Source organism: Zeus faber (genome assembly GCF_960531495.2).
Source record: "Zeus faber genome assembly, chromosome: 1".
Lineage (NCBI taxonomy): Eukaryota > Metazoa > Chordata > Actinopteri > Zeiformes > Zeidae > Zeus > Zeus faber.
In genome coordinates this window covers 59,883,965-59,905,713 of record NC_137193.1, presented here as the reverse complement: position 1 = coordinate 59,905,713, position 21,749 = coordinate 59,883,965, and the positions used below count along the sequence as shown (strand labels likewise).

The following is a 21,749-nucleotide window of genomic DNA, read 5'->3' as shown; positions in this document are numbered from 1 at the left end:
CGGGACTGGAAAAAGTCGGGTCGGTGCATCCCTTGCCACTAGGCATCAATACCGATATGCAGTGCGTATTTCCCACATCTCCATAGCAATCAAAACAAAGCCTTTTGCACACCCGTTTATATAAATGTCCAATACCACTGAGATGAAGGCTCACCATGCTGTGCTGGGTGTAAGCAGCACTGGAGGGCGTTTGGGACAGCGGCACCCCTTGCTTGGAGTTGCTGAACACCAGCGATTGGGAGAGGGAGGGGGGTTGGCCGGCCTCCATGGGGGCGCTCTCCGTCTCTGAGGACGAGGGCGGAGTCTTCCCCAGCAACACAGCCAGGTCAATCCTAGAGGGAGGCAATGGGAGAGCATCAACAACCGACGGTGACATAACTTCAAAACCAACAAACGATGAATAATCACCATCCAAATACACACAATTGGAACAATCTTTTGAGCCAAGATATTTATTACATTACACAGGTTGTGAATAAAGCTAAATTCTTATAGACCTCATCCTTTCAAGTTTTAGAAAAAATGGATTTGTTTTACAAATGGGTTATGATGAGTTGTTTTGCTCAATTTTACATCCTAAAGCAAGTTGTTGTGTGTATTATTAGTATGACAAGCATGTCAACTTACCTTTGTCCTTTAGTGATGGTTACATTCTCCTGAGGGAGCGGCATGGAGGCGACACTGGACGCTGTGAATATCTTCGTCTCTGACAACTTCCAATGGGGGTAAGAGAAAAGAAAAATTTAGAGAAGGGAAGAGGAGTGACAGGAACCCAATTGGGTCAAGTTCACGCGACCCACTGAAAATCAAGGACACTTTATGGCCTATATTCACCAGCAAAGAGCACGGGCTGCATCAGAGCTTCAGCTTGAGCTCAGAATAAGGACAGGCTGGTTATCCATAACTAACTATATCATTTCAACTTTCAGCTCTCATCATTTTATTCATTTTTTTTTTTTTTTACCTATAACTGGCCAATTTGCAAACTGAAGCCTAGTTTTGCACGTCTACAATCTCCACACGCCCATCACACATGACTTGACCGTAGCAAGGTAATCACAGGCGTAGCTCAGAATATGAATTATGGGTTTGTTCCACATTTTGACCATACCGCACAACATCCAAACTGCAATCATTTTGGGCTCTAATAAATATAAATCTTCTCTCTAGCTTATTGACACTCACATCCTCATTCCAGTCCTCTGTGCCCCATTCCTCCGTAGCAGTCCTCCAGGCACCTACAAATCAAAAAGAAAATAGTTCAATACAAATATCTTGAGCCTACCCAGCTTCAAACTGAATACAGGATTAAAAAATATTAATAATTTCCTTACCAGGAGCAGAGTCAAATTTGGGTTGGTAGTTGGGCGCGTCTCCTGTGGTGTACTCCAGCCCTGAAAATCAACGAGAGGAAGGACAGTGAGGGCACAAGAAAACGCAAAGGAACTCCACGCAAATTAAATCACATCGATATTCGTCTCACAAATCACACTTTTTCCACAAGTCTGATCGGAGTGGGGATGAAAAAAAAGTGTGGTATGGGGGCGCTTTACTTTCTTTCACTTCCTGCATGTTTTGAACAATCATGTGGCTGGGGGCGGGGCTCTATTAGCAGTGTTATGAGTCCAAACTGGAAACAACCTGAGCAGTGAAACCAGGAAACGTGACGTGACTCGGGACTAAAAAACCCTTTTAGAAAAAGAGGCCCGGGATCCCTGATGACTCCTTGACTCACAGTGAACACAAACTCAGCAGTCACTGATACATTTAACTTTCCCCGTAGCCGGTGGGAAGACAAGCTACAACATCCTGTATGGACACCAACGTACTCAGGCAAAACTCAAGAGGGGCTTCCCCCCGGAGGTCCTTTTAAGAAAAGGACTGCTCCGAGATGACATTGATATCACCAGATGACATGCAAAGACCGGTGAGGCTGAATGCCAACCCAACCCCAAGAAGGAACCGTCTGTCACATGAGAAGTTGAGAACTCGTCAGCCACCATGAACATCAAAATCTCAACTTTTGAGTCGTCGAAAAACATAAGCGCGCGAAACGCGCACATTTACTTCCGCTTCTGCTCGTCATTGAACTTACTGGCTCCTTCCTCTGGCTCGACGCCCCCAGTGTTATTCCAGGTGTTGCCCCCTCCATAGCTCCCCTCCGTCTGCGCTGGTTCAGCGTAGTCGGCAGGATTGAAAGTTCTGGAAAAAGTCAACAACAGGACTTACTTGTTAATGACTGTACCCACCTCCTGACAACAGCAACATATACGGGAGTAGACGTTAGCGCTGTACCCAGCATTGAGGACACACAGCCAGTTCTAGCTTCCATGTTGCAGCTTCCCACTAAAAGTTAAGGTTCTAAGAGTAAGGCCGCATCCACGCGCACATGGATATTTTTGAAAACGCATTTTTCTACCTGTTTAAAAAGTTTTTTTTTTTTTTTTTTATCTCTGTCTACAGGAGAACGCAAAAATTATTTACATAAATATGCCACCTACTGCCAATGCATGGATGCCATTCCTGAGATGGAGAGACATAAGAGCTTTTGATGGAGACACGGAGACCAACGCAACGGGCGCCAGTTCCTGACGCAGGTCGACGTCCTGACGTCAGCGTTTTCCCAAAAAAAAATTCTCCACCCTGGAAGACGTTTTCCCAAAGCCTAGTTTTCAGTTCCAAAATCGCTGTTTTCATGCAGACTGGAGGCCAACAAGCAGAGAAAATACATTCTAAAACAATATCCATATACGTGTGAACAGGGCCTATGCGTAGAAGCTCCTTATCCAGCACTCAAGAATCTCACCGATGGAAATAATATATTTTAACAGGAGTGTTTTTTTTGTGGTACTTTAAGTGCATACATTATTTCAGTGCACGTGCATCCCAAAATTAAACCACATCTCCCAAAGGTGGAATAGTTCCCCTCATGCCATCGCCGACGCATAGAACAGAACCATAGACGAAAGTGAGCTTTGCAGCAGGAAGAGGAAGTTAACGGTACATTGTGGCATTGCAGTCACTGCAAAAGGCGCGAGCGTGTTCAGTGGAAGGTTTTTTAGAAGAACAACCAGAAACAGGAAGGAACATTGGCCGAGTCGTCTTTCTACCTGCGGCCGATGGTAAAACATACAGCTTTGACTAATCTGGTGCATCCATGGGTAACTGAGATAGCTGCAACAAAATCATTTACTGAACAGCTCTACTTGCTTTCAGACTACCACGCGGCGAGCACTGAACAAAGCATTCTGGTGGTTCCTTTTGGCAGTTTTTTTTTGTATTTGTTTGTAATTTTGAGTATTCCATATGCAAATCCCGACAGCTGAGAGACTTGTGCCAACATGTTAAATCCCCAAGGTTAAGAGACAGGTCATCTCACTAGGCTGTTTGCTTCTCTCTAGCATGGCAAAGAACACTAACATCCTTCCATCTCATTTTTGGCAGTCAGAAACCCCCACACTAAAAGTAAGATTCACACACTGAGACACCAGTGGCAGTGCACTCACCTCTGATCTCCTGCAAAATCATATCTGGGCTCTTTATCAATCTGGCTTTAGAGGAAAAATAGCATTCATTATAAGCAGCAAAACAAGGGGATTGTTGAGAATAGACCGTGTGGATTCTCTAAAAAATAAAAATAAAAATAAAAAAAAAGATAATAATAAAAAATCAATTAATGCAATATCAGAAAGAATAGACAAGTCACTTTATACAGTACTGTGCATGTTCCAAAACACACAGTATCTGAACACTGCACTCAAGAGTGTGGTGCCACTTTGCTATGTGTTAGATTGCCTAGGGAGGGAAAAAAAAAAACAAAAAAAAAATGATAAAACTCAACCATGTTGGTTTATTGTACAGCCTGGGTAGAGACACATTGAATACAACACTCGGGCTCCAAAAGCCACTCATTCCAAAACAACAAGCCCCTCTACTTTTAATAGGTTGCGCACAAACTCAAATTACTCTTCAGTCCACCTACAATGCAAGTCAAGCCAGGAAGCGTTCGCTCAAACTGGATCGTTACATCCCAAGGAAGCCAAATTCAACAAAAGCACAAACACACAGACGGCAGCTGGGCAACTCGCTGTTAAGCAACAAATGTATTAATTCCCCCCCTCTTCCTCTCTGACCTTCATCAGCTAGTTGTATTTTCAACGACCTACCACCTTTTATCATTAGACTAGGCAGGACGTCATGGAAAGAGACGTGCTCAATCATTTGTTGTGTCCTTTCAGAGAGTATTCTGCATTTTAGCTCATTCATTTTCAAATGCAAATTGTTCCATTTCATATACATAGTAGATGTTAAACAGCACTTTAGTTTAAAACCAAGTCTTTGCGAAGAACCCCTATGGTCATTGAATTGTTTGGTTTGACCATTTCAATGTGTCCTGTATTAACTTCTATGGTTTCAGTGGTCGGTAAAGGTTGTTAGTAAATATACAAGCGGTTTTGGCACTGTGTCAAGAGCATTAGTACAAGGTACCAGTTACTGGAAACAAAGAGGTAAAGCTGCTGTCTTAGTGTGAGGTCACACACCTTAATCGGTTTAATGGGCAGAGACCTTAATGGTCGTTGTGTATAACCCCAGATCGTCATGTGTTAGGACATGATCAATTTGATCAGGTTAGTTACTAGGGGTGGTAACTATTGTTTCTTTTTTGAAACTAAACAAATGCACAATGCGCCTCAAACTGATGTGATCAGTCTCGTTTACTTACAGGAACGGTGTGCCAAATAGGTGAGAAGTAACATTAAAACACCATTTAAACACGACTAAATTAGTACACACACACACACACACACACTTAATATTTGGCCCAGCGACAAAATTGACAAGCGCCCTTTTCACCCGAGGATGCCATTTTCAGTCCTGTGCAGCACATCCATTTCTTCAGTGTTGCCCAAATAATTATTTGATTTAGATAGCCATGAGGCAAAATCTCAATTTCAAACAGTTTTAACGGATAAATGATTTCACTACATTTAGGAAACGTGCTCTGACTGACATCCCAATGAGGGAAGCGGGAAGAAGCACTCCCTCCGTCATCACACACGAGACCAGATAACACCAACAGCGTACTGCACAAACGCCTGATATCACCACGAGAACTTTAAATATCACTGCTCGCCAGGGCCAGACAGCAGAAATGTTAAAAGTAAACCAATTGGATAACCCAAAGAATATTAAACGGTTCTCTATGTATTCCCCTTCAACTCCCTGAAGAGTCTGGTTATATAAAGATACTGCGTGCGACCCACGCGGTTTCATTTTATTGGCCCGTGTTGTGTCTGCCTTGAATTGAAAAAGGGAGACAATGGGCCAGGCTCCTGCTCCCTTGTGACCATGGCAACCGGTGAGAGACCAACAAAAGGCTGTTGGGTTTTAGGGTAATCCAAGTGTTTCCTTACCCCATGCCTTGTGCTGAGAACCTGCCTCCCCGCCTCGCAGATGCTCCTGAGCAGACAGGAGAAGAACTAGTTCAGATTCCGCCAAGAGTAGTTACCACATTAGAAATAATAACCCCCCTTTTAAGGATTCACATCTTAACCGGTCAAAAGGAAGTTACTTTTCACAGCTTCCACTGGGTCAAAAAGGGAGGGAGAATCATAGTGTCGAAGCTGCATCATTCTCAAACCCCCGGTGGTCATAAAGTTACTCACCAACAGTTCCTCTTCCTCTGCCTCTTCCCCGTCTGCCTCGCTCTGCACCTCGCTCTGCGCCTCGACCTGCTATTCCAGCAGCCTTGCCTGCATCCAGGCCATTCTCCTGACCACGGACTAAACGAAAATGTGATTGGGGGGGGGGGGGGGGGGGGCTAAATGAAATAAATTCCAGTATTGGAAACACACATGGATTTTATTTGGCCATCTAAATAATCAACATTAGAAAATGAGAAAATAGCCAGCATAAAATACATAGTAAATGCTGAATGATATGTCACTTCATTGCTATAAATCTCATATTTACCACTACACTTCTTCCTTATCTATACATTCCATAAGTCCAGGGCACTCGTGACAAGAGGTAATGGAACTGCCAGTTATTATGCCCACAGTGGCCACTCATGTCACCGAAAGCCCAAAACTACTCGTAATGCAGAGCTGCCAACCTAGGAAAGTATTTTGAGTACCACGACAGTGTAACAAGGAGTCACAGTGGTGTTTGAGTTACTGCAGTTAAATAAATCCTGTTATTCACACGATAGTCGTGACAAAGCAAATCACCCCTTAAGCGAGCTACTACAGCTGACTACATATTGAGCTCATAAGGATTAACACCTTGAAATGCATCATCTCGTAAAGTTAAATGTTCAGCAAGAGATGCACCGATTCCAGTTTTCTTGGCCGATTAATGATTTTTTTATTTTATTTATTATTATTATTTATTTATTTATTTATTTATTTTCAATCTGACCTGCCGATTCCCATTTTGTCCAATTTTCACTCACTTGTATGTTCATAATAATACATTGACTATTAAAATAACGTTTACATTATCGTCCGATAATTCTGAGTGTATATCCATGATGGGAGAACTAACATTTTCTTACCATTTGGTCTCATTGGGTATATCTGTAGTAGGTCAATGATAAATACATCATGTCATCTGAAGACGGGCATGTGATAGGACAACTGCACCTACGGACTACCACTGCAACTTTCAGTTCTCATAATAGTGAGATTGCTGATTTGGACATTGTGTTTATTATTGTTCATTATTCACTATGGAACAATAATAGAACATGAAACTGTCCCTGACTTCCAATAAAATACAACATGGAGCAGATGGACAAAACATAACATGGAAATGTCCAGTTCAAACTTCAAATGAACGTTTCACTTAAAGTGAAAATAACTTTCTTTTATATTTATATGGTACTTGCAATTAAAAAGAAAAAAAAATGCAATCCTTGCAAAAATATGAATTATATATATATAAAAAATAAATGGCCGTCTCTTCTCACTCTCGTTCACTGGTTAAACCAACTGTATTGACTGGTTTTACTGAGTGACTCGTCAAGAACCGAGTCTCAAATAAGAGTTGAGCCTTTCATCACCAGCAGAGTTGTGCACTAGGAACAACCAGAGCAGATGCGCCGCTCTAGTGACATCGGTAGATGTCAGTCTCCACAATTTTGGAAGTTTGTCAGGTGATAATTTACTGAATCGTCTTTGTTTTTACCTTTAAGTTCTTCCAAACAGCAGACATTTGCTCTTTTTGAGTGTCAACTACGTTACATAAAAATATTTTTTTTAAGGTTTATATCGAACCCCGATCGGTCGCTCACTGGTCATGGCCGTTCAAGCTGAAAACCAGCCGATCGATCACGGTTTGTGTTAACATAAGTTCACATTTTTATGCTTGATTATTACTCCCTCACTTCCCATTTCTCCTCAGTAATGCAGCGTTCTGCCTCGGGGGATAATAACAACTGCTGCGCATAAGTGGATGTGGAGTGAGTGAAAGGAGAGGGAGGGGTTACAGAACCACAGGTCCCTTTTTGATCACTGGAAAGTCCAGCAACTTTTACATAATTTAAGTCTAAATAGCCTCTCCTCTGGGGGATGTTTTAATCATCTTGCGCAGGGTTGGAGACTGAAACCCGGAAGCACTACTATCAATTGTGTCCACCGAACTGAATCACAACACAGATTTCGGTGCCATGCCCCATCGTTGCTCCGAAACCTCCACCCACCACTTTCCTCTCCCCTGCGACTCGAGCCAAACAGCAGCGGCGTTCGTCAATATCACATTATGGTCACTTAGCCAATCAGATAAGAGGCGGGGTGTAAACGTTTTCACAATCGATAACATTCAGTTCACACAAACTGTCAGTAGTTTGTCAACATGTAACATCTGAAAAGTAATTAAAGACAAATGGGGGAAAAAAACTCAAACAGCTTCTAGGGTGGATTGGCTAGGGTCTAGGGTTCCCTCTAAATTTGAATAGGTGATAAATAAGTACGAGTACGTAATTCATTTTAACTAGTAACTAAAATATAAGTACTAGAGACTCGTTCTTCCTTTGTATTAAACGTTAAAATGGCCACCATACAAGACCGCAGCCAGCGATATGGAGCTTGATGGCGAGCCGCTTTGCACGCGCTATGATGCTGAGCTCGGTGGGCCAAAAAAAAAAAAGAATAATAATATATATATATATATATATATATATATATATATATATATATATATATATATATATATATATAAAATAAACAGACCAACACTCACACTCTCGCCCCCGACTGGCTCCACGGCCTGCGCGGGGCCCCGCCTCGACGCCGTGCCACATCCCTCTCTCCTCCTTTATCCCTGTTCTCCTTTCCTTCCTCTCCGGCCTCCACCTGGCAGGTCTCCTTCTGGCCCGACACACCTTTCTTTTTCCCCACCATTTCCCAGGAGTCCTGGGGAAGAGCAGAAGACAGGACAAGCTTGGATGCATACACCCAAATATTCTCACCACAGGAAGAGGAAATAAATAACAAAAATAAAAAAACACGTCAGGCACCGCGCCCAGAAGGGATGAACCACATCTTCGTACTTTGGTACACAAGTAAAAAGATAGATGCCTTTTAGGACGGACAATTTTAGTCGTATTCCGACAGCCGTAGACCCGCCATCTACAGCTGTCCTAATGACGTGTTGAAGCGCATTATGGGATATTTATGCCAGCGGAGTGTGCAGTGCTCGCATACTAGCTTATTTCAGCAGTTTAGCATGTCATGTCTGATACTTCTGACATACAAATGAATCATACACACCCGTGTGTGTGTGTGTGTGTGTGTGTGTGTGTGTGTGTGTGTGTGTGTGTGCGTATATTCAAACAAAATGTGACCCTGGCAGTGCGCGATGCCCAGTCCTCCAACACAGTGTAAGTTTGTTCGGGGGGCGCTGCCCGCACACAAAGCCTATACTCACAGTATCTGGGCTGCCCTCCAGTAGCACATTGATGGCTCTGTTGACGTCCCCGTTGCAGTCATGCAGTGCGATCATAGACTCATCCTGGTCCTTGCCTGTGATGTCAATCAGCTACAGTGGAGAGATAAGACAGTTATTCACACAGACAGTTTGTGTGTGTGTGTGTGTGTGTGTACACGCAAAGGCCAAAAACTCAAAGAAAACAACCCAAATAACACAACCCTCTGAAACTTTCTGAATCACCACATGCTCATAATGGCCCCCAGCTGTGCAATTAATAAACAGTCTCCCACATCCAACAGAAGAATCCGTCCGTCTTACATTTTTGTGAGTCGGGGTTCGGGTGGGTTTCCGATGGAGTACGAAGTTAAGACAAAAACTTCAGCACTAAACTAAAAGTACAAAAGGGCGGCGGCCTTTCCTCACCTGCTTGACCTTTGCTTCAAAGTCAGCATCATTGTGGTCGGAAATCATCTGTGCAAGTCGGATCTGCTCAGCAGTGGCCTGTCACAGTGGAGAGTTGGAATCTCAAGCATACATAAAAGCTTATTCAAATTAATTCTGAGTAAACATTGTGTTCGAACACATAACTGAAATGCTTTGAAATAAAGTTGTCGGAGAAAAAGAATCGGGTCAATCAAAACATACATTAGTGACACGGGTTGATAAACTCTTGAACCGGCAGTTACCTGGGGCCTCTGCTTGTGCTGTGTCTGGCCTTGTGTCTGCTCCCAACTGCCCCGAGCTCGGGTTCCGCCCACGGACGTCATCATTTACAGTATATACAAATAACAGTATTTACAAAGGAAAAAAATCTGTGGAGGGGAAATTGGACCCGGGTTACTCCAACTATAGATGTATCCCGTGCTCCAGTGCAAAAAAAAAGGGAACAAAACTGGATTAAAAGACAGTATCTGGGGAGACAATGGGGTAGCATGGCATCTGAGGCTCCAGTGTTGGAAAATACATGGATTATTATTTATTTTTTTTAATTCCAAATTGGTAAGAGGAATTTTTAAATGTAAGGTTCAGTACCACAAACAAAATTCACCGATAAACACCGCAATAAAAAACAGCCCAAAACGCCACGTGAAAGGTCCTTCCGCTCAGAATGCGACGGGTGGATTTCTGTTTCATTTTGTTACGGCACAGTTCCATCTTCCAGGCCACACTGGGGGGGGGGGGGGGGCGTGGAATGGGCAACTGCCGTGAACAAGGCCTAGATTTAGTTTTCAAAAGTTAAACACGGGTATTGAGCCACAGGGTGCCAGCATTATAATTAACCATTTAAAAACATGGTGGACATTTTATCCAATCGTCACTAGTCTGGTTTGTGACGAGGGTCCCTTTCATATACACTCAGTGTTCACTATATTACATACACCTGTACAGTCTAATATAATAAATACATCCGCTCAGCCATAAATGTTGCCTATCATGTTCAGGGGTTTTTGACACTGTCATAGAAGACGTGTTAATTCATTTATATATTATAGCATCGAGGTCATAGTAAGTGGTGGTGTTGTACTAAGAGGTTTTCTAATATTCTGACCCCCTCATGTATGTCAATAGGGAGGCCATTTAGAAACAACTCTCAATATAATGTAGTTCAATACAACACCATGTTTAACTACGACCTGAGTCATGAAAATATAATTTAATTTACACATTTCAGACTCGATGTCAACGAAAACTGTTATAAACGTCATAAATGTAGGATTCATGGCTGAGCTGGTGTATTGGATTATATTGAATTGTACAGAGGTGCCTAATAAAGTGCACACTGAGTGAAGTGTAGTGTAGTGTAATGTAATGCAATACACACACACACACACACACACACACACACACACACACACACACACACACACTTAAAGGGATCTCTAAGGAGGGATGACAGCTGAAACCCACAACTTGTTTTGGGCCTAAATCCATTCAGGAAAAAGATACGTGTGCATGGTACGACGCACGTTTTAAGAATGAAACCAGAGTGGAACCGCCTAACACGATGACTGGATCAGAGTATCGGACCGACGAACACGGTGTCGACCCGACTAACACGTTGACCGGCCAAGCGTATCGAACCGGCTAAAACGGTGACTGGACGGGCACTCTTGTGTTTGAATATCCGCGTCGGACGCTTATAATCTGGAGCTGGTTACGTAAATCCTTGTTTACGAGCCCGAGGATATTCCTCCGGCCACGGCCCAGGGGAAACACCGCCGCCGCCGAGCAGCCACATGGTCAGCGTGCTAGCTGCTAACACTGGAGGGGGGGGAAAGTCCAGCCCCGAAGTGTCGGTGGGCTTCCGCTGCCGGAGCCTCACCTCATGGCGGCGGTGGGGCTACGTTAGCTTAGCACGCTAGCGCCTTAGCTTTGATAGCCGGATAGCACGAAATGTAAGTCGGTGCGATCAGCAGCGTAAGCCGCTAACGCGCTAACGTGAGCCGCGTTAACTCGGCGAACTGGTTACGGAGAGCGGTTCGCTCGTTAGCTCGTGGAGTCCCAACCACCCCGAACGGAATCGACAATCGAAGCAGCTGTCCGGGGCTGTGGCAAAGCCAGACCGAGGCGCAAGGCCGCCCCAAGGCCCCGAACAGGAAAATAAATAAGGAGGCGATACTGACCAGCAGCGCGACTCGGGTGTAAGATAATCGGCAATACAACCAACCGAGTGACCGCCGTGGTCGATGTCCGCGTCGGATCGGGGTCGGGACGCGGTCACCGAGTCTCAAGTTAACACAACTAACTTGGAGATGCAGCGAGCCGCCGCGCACCGACAGCAGCAGAGAGGGAGGCGGACGTTACCTGCTCCACTCTGCACCGCGGAGAGTCCGTCACGTGGTCCGCAGGGCGCCTGGAGGAACGCGGACCCGAGACACGTGACCACGCGGCGTTCAATTACGTGTGGACTACATGTGATAAACATGTAATATACATGTATATTACATACATGGATTACGCATGTACTACATATGTGTTACACATGTAATATATTACATGTGATATACATGTGTAATACATGTAAAAAAACACGTATTATGCATGTGCTACACATATACTACACATGTACTACACATGTGATATAAATCTAAAATGCATGTAATATACCTGTAATATACATGTAATGCACATGTAATATACATGTACTACACATGTATTACACATGTACTGCACATGTACTACACATGTATTACAGATGTAATACACATGTATCACACATGTATTCCACATGTGTTACACTTGTATTACACATGTACTGCACATGTAAAATACATGTAATACACATGTATTCCACATGTATTCCACATGTACTACACATCTATTACAGATGTACTACACATGTACTACACATGTATTACACATGTATTACACATGTATTACAAATGTACATGTGATGGCTACGATCCACGCACCAGTGTTATTCGTTGGAGTCAAATAATAATAATAAGAAATTACAATAAATTCTCATATCAGTTAAATGCAGAACACGGTGCACATTACAGCAGCAATCTAACTGAACCATGTGCATATTGCAGTTTCTTCAGATTTTAGATTTGATGATTAGATACACCACCAGGAGGGAGATTGCAAAAATTCAGTTTTTCAACCACTGTGTCAGGAAAGCTTGCTAGTGCCGTGTAAATGTTTCATATTCCACCTAATAATAATAATAATAATAATAATAATAATAATAATAATAATGGAAAATATAATTATCTTACTGAAGTTTGCAATATTTCCAAGCTATTCTAGGTCATCGGCTCCAGGCAGGATAGTCTGCGTCCTTCAGAACAACTTTAACGCTGAACTGCCGCATGAAAAAAGAACAGTTATACATGTTTGTGACGTTTTGTGACGTTTGTTTTCGGTTGAGAGGCTCGTGGTCTGTTGAGCGTGCCGTGGCAGGGAACAAAACAGCTGAGAAACACTGCAATAACAGCGTAAAAAAATGGGAATATAAAACAATATCCATCTAAATATTCTCAACTCGAAGGCGAAAATCTGTACTCAAAGCTCATATTAATCGTTTGATTGTTAATTGAACGTCATTTGCCCTCCCGTGATGAAGCGACACGACTACTCGCGCAGCTTTTGTCTTATACGACGTTATTACGATAATAGGAAGTCGCTTTTTGACTGTCCCGCTACAACGTTATTGCGGTAAGAGGGAGTTGTTTTCCAACGTCACGCTACATCGTTTGGCGGTAATTAGAAGGCGCTTTTTGAGTGTCCAGAAACAACGTCCTTACGGTAACGCGGAGGCGCTTTTGTCCCGGAACAACGTCTGACGGTAATATGAAGGCGATTTTGAGTGTCCCCTATCAGCGTCATTGCGGTAACACGAAGGCGCTTCTTGGTGTCCAGAAATAACGTAAGTACGGCAATGTGAAGGCGCGTTGGAGTGTTCCGAAACGACGTCACGACGGCGATATGACGTCTCTTTTCGGTGTCCCGCTACAATGTCATTACGGTAACGCGACGTCTCTTTTCAGTCTCTCGCCACAACGTCATTACGGCCGGGCGCACTTGTCCTGCGTCGCTTCCCAAATGGAGGCTGTGCAGCCCCCCCCGCAGGGCCTGCTGATTTGATGCGTTCATGGTTTCCACGGAAGAATCATCTCTCTTTCACCGCCGCTATACGCACAGGAGCCAAAGAAAGGCTAACATGGCCGAGTCGTCACCGCTCTCCGGAGTCAATGTGGTTCTGGTCATGGCTTACGGAAGCCTGGTGAGTAGCCGGTGGTTAGACGGGCGCAATATTAAAGTTGTAATCCATCAGATTCATTTGTTTCAGAAAATCACAGTGGTGTATTGCTATTCATCCGATATTTGTTGCGCTGCCACCGCGCCCCGCCCGCTTTCACACACGCCAGTCATTGCGTTTGTGTTACGCACGTGATGCCGTGCAGTACATTGTTGTGTCCGCCTTTGCTGGTAAGATCAGGCACGTAGCTTGTTGTGCTCAGTAAATTGAACATTCACAATAAAGAACAGATGGGAATGAATGCAGGGCACTGGTTTCCTTATTTAGCACTAATAACCTTATTATTACACATCGCTTTGGAGAAAAGCGTCTCCAAAATGACACCGTGTCATGTAATAATCACTGCATATTGCTGCTAAACACGGCTGCTGTTTACTATTCTTATACTTCAACGTAACTGCCATAACCTGTGCATAGTGGGTTCATGAGTTAGCATAGTGCTACTGCAGGTTACCTGCTATTTATAGATATGTACATAGATGTTGTTCTTATTTCATTTCATTTTTGATCTCTTCATTGATTTGCATGATCCGATACAACTTTATTGGCAGTTTGCACTGAAATTGGTTTGCACCTTGGGCAGTTTGCACACAGATGAAACCCAAAGTATAGCAGCATATATATATATATATATATATATATATGAGACCATCATACATACCAAACGACATCCATAATTCTTCAGCCTGTTGCGTTTTAATTGAGGGACTCCACATTGGAGGGCCGAAGTGTGTGTTCTCCGTTTAAAACATGCCTGTGCTCGAACGCTTGAATTTAACAACGTCTTGAAGACGACCCGCCAAGATGAGGGTGAACGCGGACGCTGGATTAAAAACATGGCGGTGTGAAATGGAATTCGGGGACTCGGGTTGTGAGGTTCACTCAGTCATCACAGACCTGTCTGATGGATTACCACTTGAATGACCTTGTTTTTCCTCTTTAATAACCTTGTTTTCCAGGTGTTTGTGCTGCTGTTCATCTTTGCCAAGAGGCAGATCATGCGTTTTGCCGTTCGATCCCGACGAGGACCCCATGCCCCCATCGGGCACAATGCACCCAAGGTAAAATATATTTTCACTTTGGACACGACATCTGTCTGTCTGTCTGTCTGTCTGTCTGTCTGTCTGTCTGTCTGTCTATTCTATTTCTCTCTCGCTCTCTCTCTCTGTCCGTCTGTCTGTCTGTCGTCTATCTGTCTGTCTGCCTGTCTCAGTAAATGTCATTGGGAATGAGAGTGAGACAGGGTGATTTGGGGGGGTTGTAACCAGCAGCGTGTGGGCGTCCATTGATCCAGGGTTTGAGGGAGCGGATCGACTCGCGCCTCACCAAGGTCCAGGAGCTGCGCTTTGAGCCGCGCCTCCTGTCGGAGCAGGACGACAGGCTCGGCCACGCCCCTCCACTCAGTGAGTGGAGCCCAAAAAAACCACAAAAAGGACGAGATGCCGATTTGACATTTCAGATGGGGCTTAACCAAATGTGCTTGTGACCTTTAGATTGCTACAACTACCTGTACAGGATGAAGGCTCTGGACGCCATTCGGGATTCAGGTGAGAGCTTATCATCCACCGCAGTCACTGCTTTTTGTTTTTACTTCGTCCGATTTGGTCAATCGGACTATTCCTGTTTTGGATTTTTCGGTGTTTGTGGTGGTCATATAATTTATGGTCTGCTTATTCAGGATACCAGCAAGGTTAAAAGTATTAAAAAAAACATTGAATTTAACATTCCCAAAAAGGGCCTTAAAAGTATTGAATTTTGTTTACAAAGGTCTTTATTTTTTATTGTTTATTTACGTACTAAATGCTTGCCCCTCTGCTTGGCGACAGCGCCGGCGCGTCCTTAGCAACGTGGGTGTGTCTTCCGGGTTACCAGAGGTCAAATGTTCGAGTGGAGAGGTCAGAGCAGATGCACCGTCTCTGTCGCCCAAAGTTGCATTTAAATCTTCTTGTGCGTCACTGGCAATACGCACGTCCTTAGTGTCCCCCTCAACCGCACACGACACCTTGTTGTTGTTTCTGACCGTGAGGTCCCCGGTCGGAGTTCATAACAATGGCGTTCCTCACGCACCGCTCGGCTAGCCGCCGGGCATCAAGCCAGTTTTCCTAGGAGCGTTAGTTGAGGTCTAGAACAGGGGCCTTATTTCGGTGGTTTGTGTTCCCTGGTATTTGTTATGACAAACCTAAATGTGTTATTACTGTACCAGACAACCCTGCCGTTTTATTATGACAAATTTTTGCAAAAATACTATGTATACTATAATAAAGAAAATCATTTTATTTCAAAATAATGATAATGCAGCATCCACTCGAACGGAGAGTACGTGGTAGCCTATGTGTGAACGTACTGCGGAACCAAATTTCACAAAAATGAGTTCCACCCTAAAACCGTTAGCAACATGCTAAGCTTAGCTCAAGCTGAGTCAGTCACACGATGGCGAGTGCAACTGAGTGGAACACAGGAGCTAGAAGACCCGCCCGCTTCTTTCAAATCAGCCTGTGGGAACATTTTGGGTTCCCAATGAACGTTGTTCCATAGTTGTACTGTACTGTGTGTGTGCGGAAACAGATTGAAACACTCCTTATGCACACGTTTTCGTTTTCAGTATTCTACCGTATATTGAAATTTAAAAGTCTAGACACCAAATATAAGACATATTTCATATATTTCCAGGGGAAAAAAAAGTTTTATCTTTAATCTTTTAATCGGGGCCAATATGCTACGTATAGGAAGTACATATACAGTTTGTTTACAGTATTTTGTATTTCTTTATTACTATTTACATGTTATATATTTATGACTGTTTTATTTACATCTAGTATTTAAATTCAAATATTGTGTAAATAATTCATTTCTAGGGCTTAAAATCAACACTGATTTTCTCTTATATCCTTCATACTTTTGCCAGTTTGGCCATGAAGTTGGCATTACAATTCATTAAAGTGGTCTTAAAAAGTCTCAAATTAAACTTGGAGAACCCCGTGGGTACTCTGTTATATGGTATATGTCTTCTAGTTTATTTAGGTTATTGTATCAGCCAATTTTCTTTTTTCTTGTTTATCTTAGATTTATAGAACGGAGTTTCCGCGGGTCCTTAAAAAGTCTATAATCTAATAATCTGAATTCTAGGCCTTAAAATTATAATTTCACAGATCTTAAAAATCAATTGGATCGTGAAGTTCAGGGACGCAAACAACCCGAATGTCGCTTTTTTCACGTCCGTTTGGGTGACTTGTGTGAATCTCCCAGATCTTAAGAGTTTTGGACTTCTCTGGTATTACGTTAGAAGACACAGACAGGGCTCTCAGGTTGAATACGCTCCAAAGCAGGAAGTTATGCTGTGTTCAGGGGAACTCGGAAAGCTGTAATTTGTGTCGGAAGTGATGCTGCATTCACGGGAACTGGGAAAACTGTAATTTGTGTCAGTAGTCCCCCATTACATTATTTTAATTTTGGTGGCAACATTATCAATGATAATGTCTTTTTTTACACTTTGTGGACAGAAATCACATTTCGGTTCCATACACCCGCCAAATATGCTATAGCTCTATAATATGCCTACGTATTCTAGCCACTGAATCAAATGAACAAAGAATGGAAAAATGGAACGACTCTTTTTACTGAGTCACTCGTCAAGAACCAAATCTTAAAAAAGAGTCGACCCTTTCATCACCACAAATAGTCTTCACTTTCAGAGTGAAACTTGTTCTTCTGGAGCTACAATCCTGTCTGAAACTGATCAGCAGGATTAATTAGTGCTGCCTTGCAATTTTGATCTTGCAACACAAGAGCTCCATTTCCATTATTTATGGAGTGGAATTTGAAATATTTTCACGGCTCCGGGGTTGAAGACACTTGAGGATTATTTCCTGCTCCCATTTAGATTCAGATCCTGCTCTTGGATGTTGCATAAACCTAGCTGTCCATCCACGGCAGTCATTGAAATTGTTTTGTTTTGCTTTTGGTGTTTTGTTGTTTTAACCAAATTGAAACTTCCTCTCCCTCAGGTATCCCGCTGCAGGAGATCAGCCGAAGCCCCAGCGCCTTCACGGGCCGCAGTTTCCGCATGTGGCTGCTGGAATTGAGGAACTCGCACTCACTGATTAAGAGCAGCCGCAGCGCCCTCATCGACCGCCTGCTAGAAGGATACGACAACGCCCGCCACGGCACCGGGGTGTGGGTCCTTTACTTTTGACATTTTTAGGTTTTATTTTTCTTTTGTTTATTGTTTTGGTCTACTTTTAGACTTATTGATTGATTTATTGATTGATCATTTTTTATTTCTAACTTTTGAGATAACGTGGGAAATCAATAAAGTCATTAATAAAGAGGAAAAACGAAAAAACAAAATGAAAGAAAAAGCATCCTGCAAAAAATAAACAGATAAAAAAATAATATATAGATAAATAATGAATAGAACTTAAAAATGTCAAACTCGATAATCATCACTATTGGTCTCCATTGGTTGCCGCTTTGACTCTGGCTTTTGTGTTGCAGGTATTTGGGGAGGCTGAATTCCTGAAATACCAACAGGCTCTGAATGAACTGGCTGATGTGTAAGTGCTACTAGTTAGCATAGTGGTACTATTTTATTGGCTTTATATTTTATCTCCGCCTTACTTCTTAATCCCTCTCTTGACCGGCACAGTTATTTTTATAAAGTTTAATAAAGTTTTACCTCACCCATCCTCCCTCAGGGTGAAAGCCTACTCCAGCTCCACCAGCCTGGACCAGCACCACCAGTCCGCAGCTAAGGACCTGACGGGCTCCCCGGCGTGCGGCCCTCCCTCCACCATCCAGGTGACCTACCTGCCCTCCGGTAGCCAGCGCAGCAAGAGGCCCAAGCACTTCCTGGAGCTCAAGAGTTTCAAGGACAACTACAACACCCTGGAGAGCACCCTGTGAGGGGCCAGCCCCAAAATGACTCACAAGCGGATTGTCTTGGTGTTTCGTATTGGCTTGACACTGGAGCCTTTAAATTAAGACTTGGAAATGGAAACAACATGTTCGCAATGACAATTGTAAGAGGGGGCGTTATATTTTCTTACTGGACTTGAAAATGTGTCTTTTGAGCCACTGAGACTGAAAGTAAGCTATATTTATATGAAGCGTTGTAACTTATTGCATTTGTATGTTGTTTTGTTATGTGCTTGTGTTTTGATATAAAACTGTTAAACTCCTCAACAAGTGTGTGCAATATCTCCACTAGGTAGCAGTGGTTATCTCAGGAACAAAGCGTTCGATTTCCGATCATAAGTATCGTGCCCGCCAAAGGCGTAAACAGGAAAAGAGAAACAAGTACTTAAGACAGAATAAAATAACATTTATTTGGACAATGCACGCAGCAATGTGGTTGCACAGTACATTGAGTATTAGAGGTTATTCATAGTGAATTGCAGTGTCTAAGTGTACTAAACTTTCTTAGATTAATTGCAGCACAAAAAAAACAAGCCATGCCATTGAAAGGACAGCGATGTGGCTGTACAGTGTGCAAATGCAATTGCTCTACAATTTCTACATGTGTAATCTTTCCGAAACAAATTCTGAAATCCTATTCTGCTTCAACTCTACTCTTATATGTTTAGATCACTCAGCGTTTACTAACTACTAACAGAAACAGATGTTTAAAACTTTCAAAATGTGGGTGAAACAACAAAACAGGGACGTGTTGGTTCCACTGGAGGAACACTGAATGTGGAAAACTGTGTGTGTGTGTGTGTGTGTGTGTGTGTGTGTGTGTCTGTATGTGTATTAAGGCATGAACATTACATACACTGCAACTGATGACGCAATATTCTTGCTTGTGCTATTCTGGGCTCGCTCCGTGGAGGAAGCGGCGCTACAGACGAAGACACAGGTTACGCACCTTTCGAGTCTGGGTTCCTCCATAAACTGGGAAAAAGTGCTCCCCTCTTCCCTCCCAGCTCCTTGTGTGGAATTGAACTCGGCCGAAATGGGAGCGCGGCTCTCACAACGAAGGGCGGGGGGGTACTGACAGCTCTTCTCCGCAGTGTCACGCCCCACAGGGTGGCGACAGCTCCCTCTGCCACGCGGCTGCCGGGCATGAAGCTCAGCGGGTCCCGTGGCGGTGATCCCCCTGGGTCTGCTCCAGCGGAGACGCATGCTCTGCATTCCCTCCCTCGGTGGCCCCCCCATCTGGCTCCCTGGAAAAACCCACACGTCCCGTCAGGAGGACTGGCCCCCGGGATGAGCCGCGTCGCACGTCTCAGTTTTCATGGACGCGTCTCTCGGGATGCGGAGGTCTCAAGTGGTGGTGGGGGTGGGGTGGGGGTGATGATCCAGAATTTCGGTGATCCAGAGGCTGCTGCGCTGGACGCACACACACCTAGTCTCCAGAGCAGTGTATATGGCGTACTGAACAAGGGGGGGGGGGGGGCGACATTATGTCGAGCCCCCCCCTCGACAGGGTGATTGACCCTTCATCCAGGATTGGTCACCAGATTTGAAACGCACCGTGCACTCTCCGGTTCTCACTGTGCCCGCGGGACGATCCTCCGCTGGGAGTGGACGCGTTTGCGCATCGGCCGTGGTCCAGGATATCCCTTTACGCGTTCCCGCCGGTCTCGTTGGTTCCACGGTTCCTGGACCGGGTGCAAGAGGAACGGCTGGAGGCTATTCCGATGGCCCCAGAGCGCACGGGCGCGTCAGGGTTCCCACACCTGCAGAGTGTGAATGGGATAACAGAGCAATATCTGCAGCCCTGATATATTTCTATATTATTTATTTCTCTTTTTAGTTTACATATTTTTTATTTTATTTATTCTGTGTTTAAGGTAAAGCCATGAGAATACACTTAAAACTGTAAATTTAGCATTATTATTATTATTATTATTATTATTATTATTATTATTATTATTATTCGATATATACATGTGTGTGTGTATATATATATATATATATATATATATATATATATATATATATATATATATATATATATATATATATATATATATATCGTGATAATTATCGATTATTGATCAATATAAAAAAAACATATCATCCAGCCCTATTTCATGGAAAATAAACTTTTCAAAATGGAATTCAAATGTTATTCAAAGAAAAAAGGCAGCACTAATTACGTAAATTCAACTACTACTGTAAAACTAAGTAATATATACATGTATACATACATGTATATAAATGCGTATATACATGCGTAAAATAAATCTGCGTAAAAACGTCATCATTGACGGGCACAAGACCCAACAGTCATTAAGACTCCACATTTACTTACTTACACACAACAAGGTAAGTTATAACAATGACAACATTTGGTTTAAAGTAGAAAATGAACGGTTGTTTTAAAGAAACGTCATGTATAAACAATATCCTACAGCTAAACGTCGCAGATTTAAATGAAAAGACAGAAAGTGTTAAGTATTGACAGGTTCTTCCATAATAATTCTAATGCCAAATTAATGTTAAAGTTCTATACATGGTGTCTGCATTACAATATAGACAAGTAATCTATTAAACTGAATTTTCAATTGTAGATTATTTACATAAAAATCTAGCCACTGGGGTGCACAAGCTAGTGTATCATCAGTGCCGGTCTCTAGCCCGGATGAATAGAGAGGGTTGCGTCAGGAAGGGCATTGTAAAAACCATGCCAAATCAAACATGCGGACAACAAATCTGATCGGTCGAGGCCGGGGTTAACAATGACCGCCACTGGTGCTGTTAGCCAAAAGGGTGCCAGTGGAAATTGTGCTTCTGTTGGCCGAAGAAGAAGAGGGCAAAGGCGTTTCCGGAGACAGCAGAAGAGGAAGAAGGGTAGGAGAGTAGAGTTGAGAGTAGAAACTTTGAACGTTGGCACTATGAAGGGTGAAGAGAAAGAGCTGGCTGACGTGATTGAGAGAAGGAAGGTAGGTGTACTATGTGTACAAGGCCAGGGGTACCAGAGCCGGGTACAAACTGTTCTACCATGGAGTGGATGGCAGGAGAAATGGGGTAGGCATAGTCTTGAAGGAAGAATATGTCAAGAGTTTTTTGGAGGTGACGAGAGTGTCGGACAGAGTGATGAACATGAAGC

At 43.3% G+C, this 21,749-nt stretch overlaps 2 protein-coding genes across 2 annotated transcripts in view; one reads left to right on the top strand and one right to left on the bottom strand.

Moving 5' to 3' along the window:
- Positions 1 to 9,701, bottom strand: part of ubap2l (ubiquitin associated protein 2-like) — a gene marked incomplete at its 5' end in the record, with an annotated part of 29,782 nt that extends 20,081 nt beyond the window's left edge. Inside the window, 13 exon segments of the mRNA XM_080000391.1 lie at positions 155 to 332; positions 628 to 713; positions 1,186 to 1,238; positions 1,335 to 1,394; positions 2,096 to 2,202; positions 3,507 to 3,551; positions 5,415 to 5,460; positions 5,667 to 5,783; positions 8,242 to 8,276; positions 8,278 to 8,414; positions 8,929 to 9,039; positions 9,355 to 9,432; positions 9,618 to 9,701. Coding sequence (XP_079856517.1) covers positions 155 to 332; positions 628 to 713; positions 1,186 to 1,238; positions 1,335 to 1,394; positions 2,096 to 2,202; positions 3,507 to 3,551; positions 5,415 to 5,460; positions 5,667 to 5,783; positions 8,242 to 8,276; positions 8,278 to 8,414; positions 8,929 to 9,039; positions 9,355 to 9,432; positions 9,618 to 9,701 — 1,137 coding nt within the window.
- Positions 9,702 to 13,172: 3,471 nt separating this feature from the next.
- Positions 13,173 to 18,781, top strand: LOC307234022 (protein C1orf43 homolog). The gene is made up of 8 exons (XM_080005564.1): positions 13,173 to 13,303; positions 13,425 to 13,660; positions 14,656 to 14,757; positions 14,991 to 15,099; positions 15,190 to 15,243; positions 17,701 to 17,867; positions 18,191 to 18,249; positions 18,391 to 18,781. Exons 2-8 carry the CDS (start codon positions 13,529 to 13,531, stop codon positions 18,596 to 18,598), a joined length of 831 nt encoding a protein of 276 aa, XP_079861690.1. The 5' UTR covers positions 13,173 to 13,303; positions 13,425 to 13,528; the 3' UTR covers positions 18,599 to 18,781.
- The last annotated feature ends 2,968 nt before the right edge of the window (positions 18,782 to 21,749 follow it).

Excerpts from the sequence above, each read along its gene's own strand:
- LOC307234022 (XM_080005564.1), top strand. The coding sequence starts at position 13,529 with ATGGTTTCCACGGAAGAATCATCTCTCTTTCACCGCCGCTATACGCAC. Across the intron at positions 17,868-18,190 it reads ACGCCCGCCACGGCACCGGG|GTATTTGGGGAGGCTGAATT; the intron begins GTGTGGGTCCTT and ends TTTGTGTTGCAG. Across the intron at positions 18,250-18,390 it reads CTGAATGAACTGGCTGATGT|GGTGAAAGCCTACTCCAGCT; the intron begins GTAAGTGCTACT and ends ATCCTCCCTCAG.